Genomic DNA, 19,353 nt, shown 5'->3' on the forward strand with positions numbered 1-19,353 from the left:
AAAAGAAAGAAAGTTGAACCAGTGAAATGCAAACTTATGGCAGCTTCTACTAAGCTGAAAAGACTGAATAAAAGTCTTATGGACCAGAGCCATCACCTGAAGACTAGTCTAGATCATTTAAAGTCCTGACACACTTAAGTAGGAGTTACTATACAATGTTTATCTTCCTAACCCAAGCTGTCTTTCTAAGTCATTGTCTCTAATAAACTAATGGTGAGTAAGAAGCTTGCTTTCCCATTGCTTTGTTAAATAAATCAGTAATCTGAATGTTTCCTAATAATTTTTGATTTACAAAAAAATTCTATTTTCCTAATAGGAGATATATGTACAGATAAGAATTGCACAACAAAAAAATACCCATTACAAAGAAGAGTTTTACATAACAGAAGTTATATTCTAATAGTGTTTTCTGCTAACCTCAATAATGCAAATTAAGCATAATAAATAATCCTTAGTAACAAATGAATTTACCTGATGACATGCTACTACAGCAATTATCCTTTCCTTTCCTTCTTTTATAAATCCTACTTAACCCTGTTACAAAACTTAACTTAAACTTCCAAACAATTAAAACAACAACAAAATCCAAAACTTCTTTTCATTGGATAAATCCCTACAAGAGAAACTGGGAATCAGCTCTATTTAATCTCTAGGTCCTAAGAAGAGAAAGGGTGGTTTCTAGTAACTTTATTGATTGCAACAAAAACACAAAACAATAAAAAAACCCACAACCTGGTGGTCCAAAATAATGCATTATGATTTCATTAAAATGTTCCAAAATTGAAAATCAAAACAAAACCACCAATTATAATTTGACTCCAGGCTAAGAAACAGAGCAACTAACAACGTATGCCTTTTAAGAAGTAAAGACTATTAAAAAAAAAGTAAAGACTACATTTGTATTCTCCAATGATCTATTACACTTCATAGACATATAAAGTAAAATTAAATAATTTTTGGCCAAAAACAAATATCAACTGAAAATTAAAGCTAAATTTCTTTTCAAAATAATTTTTATAAAACTGATACCCATTTAGATGTTATTTTTTTTATTATTAATGATGATTACATGATAGAATGGTGATATGTCATTAAACAGGCTTTCACTTTTGGTTCCTGAAATGTTCCATATAACTCCTGTAAAAGATCCAATACCAACTTAAAAGGCAGTGAGTATAAGGATAGTGGAATGGTACTTTACAATTGGTACAGAAATGTCAGATCTTGGTATAAAGCCAACTTTCATTTTGCTAAACAGAATCGTTGAATATTAAATATTGAATTTAAAAAAAACTGTAAAATAAAACTACAGTTGGGTCTAATGGTAAAAATGTTCACACACCTAAACATATATAGATTAACAATTATATTCAACTTACCTGTCAGATAACCTATAGCAATTTTAATTATGTTCATAAATAAAACAGGTACAGGTTTCAGGTATTCAGAGTCCCTAGACTTCAAAATTAAGGTCCCTTTCAAGTCAATAGGCAATAAGGTATAATATATCTATCTCTGAAGTAATCTAGGAAAGAATGTTCAGTTAGCTCATTTATTTCTAACTCCCTAATCAGGGAAAAGCAAAGCAGAAACAAATCTTTTTTTCCCCCCAAACTAGGAAAGAACATGAAAAACATCCAGCATGATCTTGGCTTCCAAAAAGTCCTTCAACTAATCAGATAATTTGGCCATAAGACTCTATTATGGCCATTAGCTGAAGGAAGGTTTCATGGAAAAGGAGGTATCTGAACCAAGTCTTACAGAATGGGCATATTTACAAGAGACAGAGACGGGAGCAGGAAGCAGCTGGCGATAGGGAATGTATGAGCAAAAACAAGGAGAATGAAGAATGTGGGTCGCTTCAGGGGATGGTGAATATTCTTGTTTGCCCTGAGAGGAATTATGGCTTAATGGACACATAATTGGAACCTTGAAGCCAGAAAGCCTCTGACATATCATGGCTGAGTGATCCAGGGGCAACTCACTCATTTTCTCAGTGCTCCAACCAACTTGTGAAGATTATAAATTGCAAAGAAAGTGCTGATTGACATTGGTAGAAGGAGTTTATCTCTCTGGGAGTTATATATGTCAATGAAATAAAAGGTCTACTTTTTATCCTTTTTCTTAAAGGATAATTTTATTCTCCTACCCCTCCAAAAAAAAATTCTGTAAATATTTTGATCCAATTAGATAGTGAGTTCCTCAAGGGCAGGGATTGTCCTTTGCCTCTTTTCGTATCCCCAGCACTTGCTTACTTAATAAATGATTATTGATTATTGATTGAAATTACCCAAAGAATCAAAATATTATTCATGTACTGTGTGTGTTTCTTTTGGATTGTATAAATACAATAAATTATAGTTTACATGGTACTTTATAAACAGGAAGTCATTATTAACCAATGCTTCTGATTTATTGACCTAACAGTTAATATTCAGAGACAGCGTGGCTTCTGAAATATCAATAATAATAACAACTAAAATTTATATAGTACTTATCTCATTTTATCATCACAACAGCCCAGAATGCTAAATAGTATCCCCACTTCACAGATGAAGAAACCCCAGGGTCATACAATTAGTAATATTGTGCATAGGTATAGTGCTAAGTCCATTTTACTGTAGATTCAGCCTGATTATTTGATTAACTATTCAATTCTCTGAGAGTGCCTGAAAGCTGGATTTATTTATAGTAGTTTTTCAAATTTCAACTACTGGGAAACAGGTTCTTTGGGTAAAGAAAAAAAAAGAGCCATCTATATTCCGTACCTACCAGTTACAAGCTCCCTTATTTCTGCATCAATAGATTTTCTTAACAATCGCAACAGGGCAGGTATCCCACCAACATTTTTCATGGCTATTTTATTTTCATCAGTAGATTTTCCATAAACAAGGTTGCGTAGTGCACCACAAGCATTCTTTTGAACTTCCAAAACTCTGTGGTCCAAAAGGTCAACGAGATATTTGATTCCTCCTAATCTACATACCTGGAAACATAATGTAAACAGTTCAACATTATTGCTAATATGTGAAAGTAAATTCCAATAAAATAAATCATTAAGTGCTTTAAAATTTCACACTTATTATTATCATCACCACTATGTGCAGAATGATACCAGGTTTTAGGGAGGATAAAGTATAATCATAAAGCTTACAATCTAACAGAGAATGCACGTTATGTAGAAATGCTAATCGTTTCTGTGGATCAACTGTATTTTGTATCCTGCTCTCTTGTTGAAGCTTTTTGTTTTCAGCTTCATCATTGATTTTTTTGGGTTTTATTAAGTACAGCATGTTATGTCACCTGCCAATGGGGATGATTTTGTTTCCTCTTTGGCAATATTAATACTTTTACTGTGTTCCCTTGTCTTACTGCTATCGTTAGCATTTTAAAAACTATGCCAAATAATGTACTGAGCAAATTTCTAGTGTATCTCCATTGCAAAGATATGCCTTTGATCATATTACGGAAGAGCTTACAAATCTAACTGACCAAAGGTTTTTTTTTTCTTTTTTGGCATTCCATTTATGGCTTGCTTGATTTCTTTTTCTGAGACTAAGCTCTTTAATATCTCAATTTCTTATTTCATTAGTCTCACTTTTATATTTATGAAGTATGTAATCAATCGCATTTGAATTCTATGTTTTGTTGACATATAAATAGACATAGCAGTTTCTGATTTTCTAAAATTTCTTCTCTTTTATAAACTGACCTCATTTTTTTTTTTTTTTGGCGGGGGCAATTTGATTCTCATTTTTAATTCCTCATAATACCTTGCACATAGCATACAAAGATTCATTGGGTATCTTATTGAAAGAATGTCAATTCTTCTATTTCTATATGAATACAGAGTCAAACTGGCTTTAATCTTTTAGATAATCTAAACTAAAAATATGCCTTTCGTACAAATATATATTTTGAAGGGCAAGCTGTATGCTAATACAAAAAAGTCTTAGCTGTCAAAAAATAACTTCTTCAGTAGCTTTAAGATTACTGTAAAACAATCAACCTGTAGTCAGAAGATAATGAATCAAAATAAAATCTGAATCCAAGCAGCTATATGGATCATATTAGGAATGTAGGTGGTAAAATTCAGAATTTAGCAAATTACTCTTAATTCTGAAGGGCATATGTACTCCTCAAAATTCTTTCAGGTTTATCAGTTCCAATTATGATTAGTAAACCTCTAAGTATTTTTCTAATTTAGCTACAGAATTGGGACTAAAGATATTCCTGAGTGAAAACCAAATAAATATCTATACTTAAGAACAACAACAAAAAGAATTCAATTATCTTAAACTTTATATCTGGAATGAAAGAGGTTCACATTGTTACAAAAGGTTTGTAAACTTTTTTTATTTTTAGGGAATACCAGATATTAGAAAGTCTAAGTTGACCTTGGCTGATTCAATAAAATGAAAATAAGTACTAATTCCAGACTTTCTTCTAAAATAATTTTAGGCCAGTTCTCCAAGAGACTGCAAATGAATCAGAAGGGAGAAAGACAGAAATGTTGTCCATGCTTAAATGAAGCTCCAAAAATGGTTTTCTGAATAACTAATGAAAATTCCAAAAATCTCAGCTTTGTTAGAACCTTGTATTTGTGTTTCTGGGACTTGGGATTTTGTTTAACTGATTGAGTAACAATACCTCTTGTAGTTATGTTTTCCTTGCTGGGTCAACAGATAATTAATTGATCAGAGGTCAGGATGGCAGAGTAGAACTTGTATTGTACAAGACATTAAGAAAGTTGGATTCTAGGCCTAACACTGCTACTGTGGTGTGACCTGAGAAAAGTCTTAGTACCTCAGTTTTCTCCACTGCAAATGAGGGCATTGGATAACATGATCTGTAAGCTTCTTTTTAACTCTGACATTTAATGATCCAATGGAAAGTCTTTGTAATTTGTACAATACCCAGCATATACTTTAATGACCTGTAATTTCACCAGTATAACTTTCCCTTCACCCATGCAAATATATAATGCAAATAGTTTTAAGAACTGCAAAGGCTGAAAACCTGAAGTCCATCTGGTGCTATGACTTTCCAAACTTAGCTACACTAGTCCGACCTAGACTGTACATTTTCCCAGATAGTTAGGATCTGCCTGAGCTTTTAGTTCTCTGGGATGGCCTTTGAGAACACAGGGCAACCTCCATACCATAGCAAGATACAAGAAAAGGATAGTTATAGAGGGTCTTATACATAGTACTTGCTTAATAAGTATGTGGTGATGGTGTACTGCCCTAGACCACAACTCTGTCATAACCTCTGAGACATCAAAATTCAGACTACAAGACATAGCTGGTAAGAACACTGTAACATTTCTTACATTCTTTGTTACTGGGTTTTAAGACCCAAAGTTTGGATGTAGGGTTCTGCACCTCTAACAACAGTTTTTGCTTCAACTCCCAATATTCAGTATAAATGTAGACTATATAGTTTTACTTCTTTGAAGAACTCTGTCTCTCAACTCAAACCAGCAGGGAGATAGTTGGTATAGGACAGTATGGAGAAGGTCACATTAGAAGAACAGGTGGCATTTATGTTGGACCATGAAGGAAGGTAAAATTTGAACTGGGGCAGAAATATAAATTTCTCAGACCAGGGAACGGTATGAGCAAAGACACAGAAGTTGTTAAGTATTCCAGGGAGGCCAAGTATAATTTCTCTGTTTTTAGGTATCCATCCATAGGTCAATCACTGGTACACTGTTTTATAGACCAAACTGATAAATGAAAATATTGAAAACAGTAATTCTGTTAGTCAAATGAAAGATTAAGGGAAATCTGTGATGAATAAATACACATAGCTCTCAGTAACCAATAATTTAGTGCTGCTCTGAAAAGACAAAAATGCTGATAAAACTTAAGAGTTTATAGGAAGTCATGTTTATAACTTCCTATAACTTCACTCCACTACATGCTGGCATAAAGTTTGATCATACTGAATACATATATGCATTTCCTTTTATTAGTTTAAAGAACATGAACATTTTTGTTCCAAAGCTCTGCATCAGAAAATATTTTTCTTAAATAAGGTTACATTGACTAGACTTTCTATAGCTTAAAACAAGCTAATTATAAAGACAAATAATTTGGAGATTACATTAAAATCACTCCAAGATTATGATTCCAGCTTTTGTGAGAACCACTTAAAATTGTAATTGGATTCCAAAATAATAAAAAATGTTGTAAAAATATTTTTAAAAGACTATTTAGTTGAATAAAATAATTTCCTGTATGTGAGACCTCTAAATTAAAGAGTGACCTTTCCTTTATTTTCATTCAGAGATCCTGTACCTCGGTTTTCACTTTGTTATCTCCAAAGCACAGATGTTGTAAGTAGGCCGCTGCATTTGCTTGAACTGATGGAAACTGATGTTGTAGCATGTGAATGACTTCAGGCAGTTCAGGATCACGCCAAGCAAATTCTCTGTATGAGAAAAAAAAATAAAATTCTAAGAACTTTTCAAATTTATACATTTAGCACAGTGAAATTATTACTATTGCCAAGTAATAGCCCCTTTGCCCCAAAACAAAAACTATTAAAATACCAAAAATCTTTGTAAACTTTTTAAAAAGTGACAAAAATATGCAAAGGCTCAGACAAAAAGATATCAGGGTATAACTAAAGAGACATAGTGGGACAAAAGAAAAACTTAGTACATAAAACTTCTTCCCACTGGTTTCATTTAAAAGAAAATACTATTTTTATTGATAGCTTTCATTTTTTCCCATAGAACTAGGCAAAAACACTACAATTCTTTTGGAAGACTACAAGTTCAGTTTTAATGAATTTATACCTATGTAACCACTGTTGGCTGTGGTTAACATTGGATAAGTGTGGGTTCTTTAGCTTGGCGAATTGAGGGAACTGATAGGGAGAAAAAGGGTAGCAGGGTGATATCAAAAGGTTCATGCTAATCTCATGGGCCTAATTTTGGAAAAGTATGTGAGGGCTTTTTAAATGTAAGCTTGTTACATTATGAGGAAACTGGCTCATTTGAAAATAGATCTAAAAATCAGTAAGTTGGCTGATCTCAATGGAGGGTAAGAAAAAAGTTACTTGTTTAAACAAACAATAAAATCCTCAAAAACAAAATCACCAAGAATCTAAGTATTAATAGTGAGAGAAAAGAATAGAATAGGAAAAAAAATTAACTTTAAAAGAAAGAAGAGCCTTTTCTATTAGCTTATTTTATTAAACCAGGTTTTTCTGTATTTAGTTAAATTCCATTCATTAATCTGAACATTAAAAAATTTAGGACAATTCCAAATTAGGTCATTTTTGCAAGGAGATCAACACACATGCAGAGTATGAATCTTCATCAGCTGGACTTCTGAATAAACGGAACACTGACATCTATTTAGGTAAAATAGAGATTTCATGAACTGCAACAGGTTTCTTTATTTCTCTTTCCCTCTATTTTTTTTTCATATCTCTTATAGCCATGGTGCTTAATTTTAATACTGATAACTGAATTAACGTAGTTTCAAAATAATAAACCAAATGTCACTTGAGAGGAAATTAAGTACTTTAGACTTATGCAATATCTTGAACTTAGTGGTGCTCATTAAAGAGAAGTTCAATGTAACTATTTTATCTGGGTACCCCCAAAAGATGTGGCTATGTCATGGGAGAGAGGATGCAACTCTGGATTTGTTTCATGCTCTTTCTTAGTGTCTGAATGGGGACTTTCCCTACCACGTGTGAAAGAAATCCTTTCATCTATTTCATGGAACAAATTATTTTCTTCTTGCAAAATTGCAGTTTGGAGGGACAGTGGAGAGTTCTCACCTCTCTTTCAGAGGCAAAGAAGAAAATCTAGCTAGAAATCCATTTTAATGATTTAGCACTATAATTTACTTGAGAAGTATTATGTTTATTGACATGGCCTATTCTTACATATGAATGAGAATGTAAATGAAAATATCCTTGTGAGGAGAGATTGTCTTTTGCCTTTCTTTGCACTATCAGTGCTTAGCATAGTGGGCATTTAATAAATGCTTACTGACTGACAAGTTTGTGTGATATATTATCTTTTAGAAATAAGAATTCGTATTTAACAACATGGATTTTTAAAAAAAGACCCATTGGAGTATCAAGAAGTGATTTAAAAACACAGTCCAGCTATTATATGGTATTTTTGAAACATTTACAGAACTTAGGAAAGCTTCCAGTATACTGTGTGGATCTTCTCAGGAGAATTTATAGAAAGCTAGGGTAGTATGCAAGGGTTGTGAAGTGAAGAGAAAATACTTATGTTGATAACATCGCGGAAGAACTAAAAAACAAGGAAGAATAAAATAGCAAAATTATATCTGAAGATTTCTTGATAGATTTAGTCACACAAATTCTGTGACTGAAATACAACTATATAAATAAAAATTTTATACAAGGCTACTACTGACATACCCTTGGAACACAAACTGATACCCATAGTGTGGTATGTTAGTTGCCCTTTTAAGTTTTAAAAGATCTTATTAAAAACTGGGGTCAATTTATAAACCACACATAGAAAACCATTACCTTAAATTTCATTTTTGGTGGCAGCTGCTTCATTGTGTCCTCTTACTAGGACCTCATGAACCTTTAAGGCTTGTTTCTATAGTGTGAATAGTGAACAGTTTTCTCAATGGTGTATGTTTAGCTAAGGCTAGAATTCTAATGCTAAAATTAGTCCTAAAAGAAATGTTTCCATATGTTGTATCTATGAATGAATGAAAAAGCATTTATTAAGCACTTACTATGTGCCAAGCACAGGGATACTAATCAAAAAAAAAAAAGGGACAGCTTGTGCTCTTAAGGGGTTTACAAAGAAACAGCGGAAGCAACACACAGGGAAAAGTAGAGATTAGGAAGGGGAACTTTGTTCCACAAAGCTATAGAGACAGGCCAAGGAAGTCAGACTTAAGCTTCCCTGAATTGTTTTATGTCCCAATTTAAGTTAATATGCTTATATTTATAAAATACAAAAAGAACCAAGTAAATGTCATTCAGAACTTTGGGTGATCTGTGGTGGATTAATGGAAAGACATGAATAAGAATCACAAAGGATGAGGATGAGGATGAGTGGGCTGTGATATCAATCCGATGAAGGCTAAGTTTTCATATTCAATACTAAAAAAGTTTAATTAACATCTCACATTGCAATGAAGATAGTACTTTGTCTTGACGTAAACTAGTGTCAAATGATTTACTTTCTCAGTATGTAAAGATTTTAAGTGAATGAAATACAATTTAAAGTACAAAATGTCTCCAGAGAGTTAGTACAGTTTTAAGCTTTAAAAGTTTAAAACTATACTAGGGCTTTGGGCATACCTGGAATTTTCAATAATGAAACTAGGACTTGGCTGAATGTTTTAAAATTTTACATTTCTTTTCATGGTTTTTTGAAATTCAAATTCTGAACTTTGATTTCACCTTGACTTCAATTTCTATGAGTATAGTTGCTACTATTATTATCCTAAGACGATAATTTATTCATATTATCAAGTTCATTATAAGGAAAAGTTTCACATCATCAAAGCTAGCCATAATAGTTTTAAGCATTAGACTATGAAATTATCATATTATGAATAACTGAACTATATTACCATACATGAAATCCTTGTTTATAGGGAATAAATTCAGAGGTCAAAAATGGAGACTTTGGGGACGCACAAAACAGAAAAGCACATATCACATTATTGCTTTTCTCAACTATAATAACACTGTCATTTATTTTTGTAGGCTCAGTCAAGATAAAATAGCAAGCAATGTTTCTAAAACTTATATTTAGTGATATTCTACTAAACAACATCTGATCATTATATCTGGCAAAGAATCTAACTCAGCATGGCTGGGGGGAGGGTGGACTGGTGGTGGTCCAAGAATAATTGAATTGTTTTTTAAAAAAATATTAACTAGCAATCATAATTTGTAGTAAATTGAACACTGTCATCACTTGGCAAAACATCAGAAAATAAAGAGTATTTGAGTACCTCCACTGTGATTAAGAATACTTAACTTCTGCTAAGTGGACATTAATTAAAAAACCCCCCAAAACTAATGAGTTTATTGCAAATAGGGACAACTATTGGTGGTTCCGTGATTATACATTTGATTTCATATAGTTCTCAGTTATTCTGTTTCAATAACAGCAAAAACAATAGCACCTAAGCATTTAACTGATGCTTTGTAATACTATCTAAAAGAATAAATTTGTGGAATTGATGAATTGATGATATTTAGCAAAAACAACTTTATGGTGGAGAGGAAGGTAAAAGGAATGAACGCTTACCAAAATCTAGATATCAGAGACAAGTAAAATTTGGCAGCGATTTTTCATTTTTAAGAAACAAAAAAATTTAGTTTTAACCATTTCCAATTACTCCTCAATTTTAAATGCCCATTACTTAAAAGAAATTGACTTGTTGAAATTAATTAAGTAGTGTATATTATGTATGTTTCTGAATAGTTGGTACATTAAATGAAAATATAGGGGGGAAATCCTGCTACAAAAATAAAAGGAAAACCTTTTCTTAGGTTTCTTTTTAGGTAATTTTATTACAAGAAATCATATTAAACCATATTTTCCAAAATTTAGCTAATTAACAGAAATTTCAAAAGAAATTGGTTAATAAATGTATGTCTATCGATATGATAAAATTCAGAATTTGCTTCTAAAATACTAACGAATCATCATGCTTAATACTTAACAGGCCAAGTCTAATGGCAGCTTATAAATTAATCTGGGAGGTATCTTCCTATCAATGCTTTCCTAGCCCCTAAGTACTTCAATGACCAATGCCCTAACTACGCCAAGCAACAGCATATGCATCTTTTACATTCTGATTAAAACAATGAAGAAAGAAACTCATATTCAGAATTAACCTCAGTGATCATCATACCTGAAATAAAACCCAAAGTAGAATGTGTTGGTATCACTGATATTACAGACTTGGTATTTAAACAAAGTTTAATTTTAAGAACTGATTTTTGTAATATATGATTGTTGATAACTGTCACTGGTACTTGCCTAGGGTCTTTTTGAATGCTATCTATGGATGGAGATCTGGTTGTTCCATCATCAGCTGGTGCTGCATGCTGTAGTCTGTTATAACTGCACTCTTGCATTCGATACTGCATTGGTCTGTAGGGTTCCGCATAGGTAGCTGTTGTGTTCAGAGCATAATTGTTTCTTTGGTATGTAAGAGTGCTTCTCTGGCTGGATGATCTTTGCAGATTTCCAACACCTAGTATAAAGTCAAGATTTTTAAAATCTATACTATATTAAATGAGGATATACATTTTCATGTAAATCTGAAATCAAATTTCATTGAAAATCTAATTTTCATGAAAATTTGAAAGCAACTTTTATGCTTCAAGAAGTATAATAGTTACAATTATTTTATATGAGTAAAGCCTTATACAATCAGTCATTTAAAAAACACCTAAAGGCAGTTAAAAATTTGATCAGGTATTTACACTCTATCAAAACAAACTATTTTTATGAGGAGGAAATGAGAGCATTATTATATAACTCTCCTCAGAATATAGATTTTAATGAACTTAATAAGATTCTGTGGAATACAACGGCAGTAAAAAAATGTCAAAAAACAAATATGCTGAGAATGAAAATAGCATAATCTCATCAAATCTAATTGTTTAAAACACCCTCGCTGAATAAATGAATTTAGTAATGAAAACACCAATGAAAAACAAAGTGTACTTCAAACGCTTTGTTGAGGGGTTGCTTTGAAAAAATATATTTTAATTTTAATTCTAAGAAACAAGAATTGTACCCAAGTTAGGAATTTTATTCTACAATAGAATCAGACAATAAGTTAAGTTGTTTAAGCCAACTTTGATTCAGTCTTGATTTTTCAGGCAAGATTATGTTGCTCGTAAAGCCACAGATTTCAGCTGGTAGTCTAATTACTATTTTTGTTTTATATTTGTGTCAGAATTGGTGCAATGATTTTGTTTTGAAGGATACCAGTATTCAGCTTCCAATGTATTTTAGGATTCAATGTAAATCAAATGCTTTATACAGAGGAAGGATTCTGTACAGCAGGGTGTATATGTGTATGTATATGTGTTTGTAAGAAATTGTTATAAATAAGCTTGATGAACAGCACACTGAAGACATGAAATATAACTTTTCTCTGAATATTTCCTTTAGCAACCAAAAAACAGAAAGGAAAATTTAAACTTGAATAATTTCCTTTTCCAAGCTGCTGTCTTTCTAACATAAAATACAAGTCTACAGCTTTCTAAAAAGTATAATCTATACATTCATTGATTAGGATTAATCAAAACAAAAATACATTACCTGTCAAAAAGCAGTTAATGAACTCTTGATTTATTATGTTTGTTGATCTATCAGCTGCTTTATTCACCAACCAGTCTGATGGCAACATGATTTCTTTCCAACAGTGAACATAGTCTCAATAGAATAAATCTTCTGTGGGGAAACGGAATAACTGCCCAAGTGAAAAAATTCATACCTACCTGATCCAGTGCGATATAATGCTGTCTGGGACCCCTGGAGCTCAACAGTTCCGTGATTTGGACTACGGTATATTGGACTATAATAAGTTCTTCCTTCATAGATAGGGGTGATGTGCAAGTCAGGAGATACAGCAGAACGTAATTCTTGCCCAAGCTGGCTATGCTGACTAGCGTAAGAACTTCTCAAGCCTATGAGCAAGAAAATTTTATAAAGATATGGGGAAGATCAAATGAAGACTTACAACATGAAAACTCATCAAAACACAATGACAACTGAATTTCTAATGAAATATTATTAAACTCAAATACTAAATTCAATTAAACTTAAAAATGATAGACACTAACAACTCAAAGGAACTCGTTAATGAAACACATGTTTTCTTGGCAGCCTGGTGAAAAGGGCACAACTAGCAATGAAGGACAGGAGTGGCAATGAGGAAGATTTTAGCTTGATACTTCCTAACAAAAAGAGTTGTCTCAAAATGGAAAAGGATGACTCACAAAGTGTGTTCCTTTCATTAGAAGCATTCAAACAAAAGGTAGCTGATTATTTTGGTATGTTGTAGAGGGGATCTTTGGGGAAGATGGTTTCTGAGGTCCCTTTCAATTCTGTGAAAAGAAAACTTATATAGGAATAATTAATATCACATTCCTATCTGGAATGGATAATAAAACTAGATTCTAATCCAAGCATCTCATTTTCTTAAGAAAAATAACTTATAAAATGATTCAATTTAGCAAATTTAGGGTACCCTTGTTTCTTAGAATTAAAATTAAAATATGCTTTTCAAAGCAACCAGCCCTTCACCCAAGTGTTTGAAGAACATTTTGTTTTTCATTACTTAATTCACATATATTCAGTGAGATTTAACGATCAGAAAGATATGATGAGGTTATACTATTTTCATTCACAGCAGATCTGTTTTCTAATATTTATTTACTGCTGTTGCATACTACAGAATCTTACTAAATTCATTAAAATCCATGTCCTAAAGAGTTACATAATAATACTCTCATTTACTAATCATAAAAATACTGTTTGTTTTGATATAGTGTTAATACTTGAAATAGTACCTATTACGTGTAAGGCACTGTACTAGGTACTAAGGACAAAAAACTCTCTACTTTCAAGGAACATACATAGAATGAAATAAACAATTAATATTTCATTATTAAGGAACCTAACAGGGACATCTAGTTCAACTTTTACTCAAGGCAGAATTCCTTCTACATTATTAAGGATGTCATCCAGCTTCTATTTCAATACTTCAAGTAACAAGGAACTTACTACCTCACAAGGTAAGACTATTCCATTTTAGAAGAATTCAAATTATTAGAAAGTTCTTCATTATGCTGTGCCAAAACAGGCCTTTCCATATCTTCTGCCCATTTCCTGAAGATGACACCTGGCACTATATGTAACCAGTTCATTCTTTCTTCCCAATTACAAATATTTGAAAATAGTTAATAAAATATTATTAAATATTGTTAAAATAGTTATAATGTATTTTTCTTTCAGATCAACATCTCTCACTCTTTCCACTGATTCTCACATGACAGTTTTAAAAATCCTTACATTCTGATTACTTCTCTAGATAAACACCAATCCCTTCTACCTTTTTGTCATTCATATATATTTCTTATATTTACCTATCAATGGAATAGAATCAACCAACATTTATTAAGCAATTACCATGCACCAAGCACTGCAGTATCAGGTTATATAAGCTACTGTTGAAATTGTGTTATTAAAAGTATTCTTATATTTTATCTGTCATGTAGTTGTTAGTCGAAGACAAAGCAATTTTAGTATTAACATTAACTTACATTTTATGAGTAAAATAAAGCTTTATTATTCAGTAGGAACACTGAACACAACTTTCAGACCAGCTAGGGATAAAATAAGAAATTACAGGAAAAACAATGTACTTTTAAAACTTTTGGTGATAGTGGATCATTAACTGGGGAAAAGAGCCTTTTGCATTGTTACACTTGAATTAAAGTCAAATGAGGCTAAATATGAGTGAGAGTATAGTGATGATAATAATTGTTGTTGTTCAGTTGTTTCAGTCATGTCTAATTCTTTGTGACTCCATTTGGGTTTTTCTTGGCAAAGATACTAGAGTGTCTTGTCATTTCCTTCTCTAACTCATTTTATAGAGAAGGAAACAGAGGCAAACAGGGTTAAGTGACTTGCCCAGGAACAAATAAGTGTTTGGATTTGAACTCAGGAAGATAAGTCTTTTTGACTTCAGCCCAGCAGTCTATCCATTGTGACACTTTGCTTCCCCAATGATAATAATTTGAGTGATAAAGTCAAGAAATACTCCTTTCTTTTTGTGTCAGTAGTCATTAGAGATATTCTATAATTTTTCTCCTCTGTAGCTTTCCCTAGTTTAGGTATCAGGACCAGATTGTTCTCTTAAGAGTCTGGTAGTATCCTTTCTTTCCTTACTTTTCCAAGTAAATTATATAATATTAGAATTGTGTCCTTTCAATATTTGGCCAAAGTTCATTTATATTTCCAGTTCATTTATATCTTCTTTAATTTCCATTTCTGAGACAGAAGTACTTAAAATTTCTATTTCTTTGGTTAATCTGGGTATTTTATATCTTTGGAAACATTCATCTCTTGTTTTTCTCTTTTGATTTTCAGAATTTCAACTTCTGTGTTTAGCTAAGGTTTTGGTATTTGCTGCTTTTCTAAATTTTTAAACTGCATGCCAAATTCATTGATTTCTTTTCTCTTTTGTTGCTAAAAGTATTCAGAGGTAAAAATTTTCCCTTAGTTGACTGCTTTGTTTGCATCCCAAGAGTTTGGTATGTTCTCTGTCACGTTCTTTAATGAAATTATCTGTGTTTTTGACCCACCAAAATGTTTATTCACTCTCCAGTTAAATTTGAATAATTTCTTCATAGATCTTTTGTTGACAATTTTTATTGTACTGTGGCCAAGCAATCATATATTTACTATTTCTGCTTTTCTCCATTTGTTTATGACATTATGCCCTAACCATTGCTAAGCCATTTGTATGTCTACATACACTACTGATATCATTTCATCTTTTATAACCTACTAGTTTTCTTGCTTATCTCTTTTAATCATGACTATTTTTATGGTTATCTTATCTTAGAACACAATCACTATTCTACGTTTAAAGATTCTTCTGAGGGATAAAAAGTTCTCCTAGACGCCTTCATTTTAACTTAGTGTGAAAGCTTGTTTCAAATGGGCTCTATCCCCCTTGCCCCATTGTAGGATTCTGCTTTCTAATCCATTTTGCTATCCACTTTCTATTTTACGGCTGAGTTCATTCTGTTCCCATTTATGGTTATGATTGCACATTGTTTATTTTCCTTCATCCTTACCTCTTACATGTTTTTTTCTTGTTTTCTTCCCTTACCCTACTCTTTACTATGGGAAAATGGAGAAAGAAAAGGAATCTTATCAACACTAACAATCTATACTAAAGTGGTTTATACCTACCCCCTAACCCTCTTTTCACCAAGTCCTGATGCCAATCTCTGGTTTTTTTTTTTTTAAAACACTTTCAGTCTCTTTATAAACCCCCTTTCATGATCAATCTTCTGGAGTTGAAGTTGAAGTTTGTTTGCTTGTATTTCCTGCCTGATTTTAGTGCTTTTTTTTTTTTAAATCTCTCTTGCCCTTTTCCTGATCCTATTTCCTTTTCGAATTTAATATATTTTTACACCAACCCTCCTTTTTCCTATTTAGCTAAGAGTTTCATGAGAATCCCACTCCTCCCCACCATAGTGTACTCAATTTATGAGAGTAAATTCTTCACTCTTGTTCATTTGTTCCCTATTCTTAGTCCCTCTGTCTTCTTTCCTATCTCAAAACTAAGAAAACAAAACCATACTCAGTCTTTGTATTTGTCTTAACTCCCAAGGTGAGCCTAAAAGACAGCAGGATCTCCAAGGAACAATTATTTTCTCCTTCTCTTAGGACATAAGCATTTAATTATTATTTAGTCTCTCACAATTGCTCAACAGCATTTACCTTACTAGGTTTCTCTTGACTCTTGCATTTCCTTTTCAAAGTTTTACTCAGTATTGGTCTTTTCATCAGGGATACTTGACAGCTTTGTACTTTAATTCTTTCATACTGGTTGCTTGCAATATTTTTCCTTTAACTTACAAGCTACTGATTTTGGTTCTGACGTTCCTGGATATTTTCAGATTTTTTTTTTAAGAGGTGATCAGTGGATTCTTTATATTTTCACATTGCCCTCTAGTTCTGGATAATATGGATATAGGCAGTGTTTGTTTTATTGGTTATAGATTTCAGAGAGTCTGAAGATTTTTAAATGATTTCTTCTCTACCAATTTTTTAGTTCAGTTGTTTTTGATAGTAAAATTTTAAAAACAAATTATAAAAACCTTTTAAACTTTTAAGTAATATCTCTTGTTACCTCATGGAATCACCAATTTCTATTTCTCCTATTCCTTCTCTTACCCCTCCAGCCTCTTACTTGGGTAAGATAGTCTACCTTTCCTCCTCAGCTCTAATTTCATTTGAAAATCTCATGATTCATTTCTTGCAGCCACTTTTGTAGTCGTGATCAAGTCTTTTTCCTCCCTTCTGACACCTTGCTTATTGTTGTAGGGTTACTTTCTCCCTATAGGTTTAATTCTACTTCTTCATTGCGGGTTTCTTATGTTTAAAACTCATTTTCAGTCTCAGTTCTTGGATTAGAACTTTTTGTTTGTGTCAGTACTCCCTAGCACTTTTAGATGGGTTGGGTAGGACTTGTTTGGATTGGATCCCTTTTTTGTTGGGATTTCACTGCCATTATCTCATCTGTATGGAATGGCTAGTATTAGGCCCTACTCTTTGTCTCAGTCTCTTTCTGGGGCATCTTGAGGGTTTTGGTCCCAGCACGTCTTTGTCTCCTTAACCTCATACAAACCTCAATTAAGAGTTGGCTCTGTTCCTTATGGTTTCTCTGAAAGTTCCAATCAGATGTTGGAAATCATACTAGTCTCAAGCCTCCTGCTTAATCCTTGCATCGAGAACCCAGGCACCAAAGTACTTTATATCCTATACTCTGAGGAATTAATGACCTATGGTGGATAGTTCCATTTCCTGCATCTGTTCTGGCAGGTAAGGATTTCTGTCCAGATTGAGGTCCAAAAATACTAGAGCTCTCGTTGATTGTGACCCCTCCTTCTCCAAGAATACCCTCTCTAAGCACCAGCTAGCTTTATATGTATTTGCAGAAGCTTGTGCTAACTTTTCTGGTGTGACACCTATACCATTGTCTTATAGACTTCTGGACACCTTTTGGTGTGGTTTTGATATATCACAGGTTGGTATAAGAAATTAAATGGGAATTTTTGCAAAAGCCATAGACAATACACAAAGACCAGCAGATGACAGAAAAAGTTTAGAAAATCAGAAAAGCATAAACTATACGTACAGTATTGTATAATATCAACATATTTTGTCTTTTAATATCATAATAATTCAGACTTCATCTCTTTTACGAAGGGAGGACCACAAAATTTTATGTGAATTTTCCAGGTTGTGGGGGTGCTGTGCCCCTAACTTCTACAGTATGGAAGGGAGAATTTTATTTAGTTATGTTTGCGTAGTATGATTTGTTTATCTATTCTCCAATTGTTTGTAAAAAACCTACTTAGTTTCTTGGTACTCGCTACTACCAATATTTGGGGATTAAATAAGATAAACATATATTTTTAATAACCTTTGGGGTAGATGCCTAACTGTTAGATCTAAGTTAAAAGCTATGTACATTTTACTTAAATTTAAAAACACAATTCCAAATTGTTTTCCAGAACATTACATTTTTAAAGGAAAGAAAAATGCTACTACTTTCTATAAATGGAGCTGGAAAAACATTTTGTTTGTATAATAAACTTTCATGTATATTTATCAATTTAATGATCCATCTCTACCTTTAAAAATACCAAAACACATGCAGAATTCAACGATCTCATACATAGTTTCATAAATACCTTGTTGATCAGTTACCATATCAGGGTGACATTTTAAAATTTCCTTTAATTTATTTAATACTATTACAGGTATGACCCACTACAATAAATAATATAATCTATTTTTCATCCATGAGCTCTTTTAAACTTCCTTTTTCAATATACTATGGACATAGAGGTCAACATATTTCAGTGCATCAACATGGTTCTCTGTGGAGGAAAGCAATTTTACACGTGTTATTCCATCATTTAGATTCTATGTAAACTTTAGAAACCTCAGTGTCTGAATCTATTACCAAATATTGGTTTAGCTTTGTTGACTAACTCAAGGGGAACTGCAGCAAATCAAATGATAACTATATTTTTTTGAAAGTGCCTTAACTCCGATATTGCAAATAAGCAAAAAGGTAAATCACATAGCTTAAAAAAAATCAGCTTATTCAGAACAAATCAGCACATATTCAGCTCAGTACTCTGGCTCATTCCAACTCTGGGAATTCTTTTATTATCAATTTTCAATTTTTCTTTGAGAGAAACTTTGGCTTTATCATTGGAGAAAGAAAGATCTAGAGGAAAAATATATAGGTTGGAGTATATTTCTTCTGAAACATTGCAACAAAGAAATCAAAGCTATCTATAATCATATAAAAATGCTCTAAATCACCATAGATCAGTGAAATGCAAATTAAAACAACTCTGAGGTAATACCTCACACCTATCAGAGTGGCTAATATGACAAGAAATTGGAAGCGATGTTTGAAAATTGGGACACTAGTACTGTTGGTGGAGTTGTGAACTGATCCAACCATTCTGGAGAACACTTTGGAACTTTGCCCAAAGGGCTAAAAAACTTTTGATTAAGCAATATCACTGCTG

The 19,353-nt window shown here is 32.4% G+C and overlaps 1 protein-coding gene across 1 annotated transcript in view; it reads right to left on the minus strand.

Annotated features, from left to right (window-relative positions):
- The window catches only part of PKP4 (plakophilin 4), a 245,444-nt gene that overhangs the window by 40,817 nt on the left and 185,274 nt on the right, over positions 1–19,353 (minus strand). Inside the window, 4 exon segments of the mRNA XM_021004877.1 lie at positions 2,773–2,986; positions 6,303–6,435; positions 11,024–11,240; positions 12,499–12,687. Coding sequence (XP_020860536.1) covers positions 2,773–2,986; positions 6,303–6,435; positions 11,024–11,240; positions 12,499–12,687 — 753 coding nt within the window.

The sequence above is a fragment of the Phascolarctos cinereus genome, unplaced genomic scaffold (assembly GCF_003287225.1).
Source record: "Phascolarctos cinereus isolate Bilbo 61053 unplaced genomic scaffold, phaCin_HiC Scaffold_726;HRSCAF=1367, whole genome shotgun sequence".
NCBI classification, from domain to species: Eukaryota; Metazoa; Chordata; class Mammalia; order Diprotodontia; family Phascolarctidae; genus Phascolarctos; species Phascolarctos cinereus.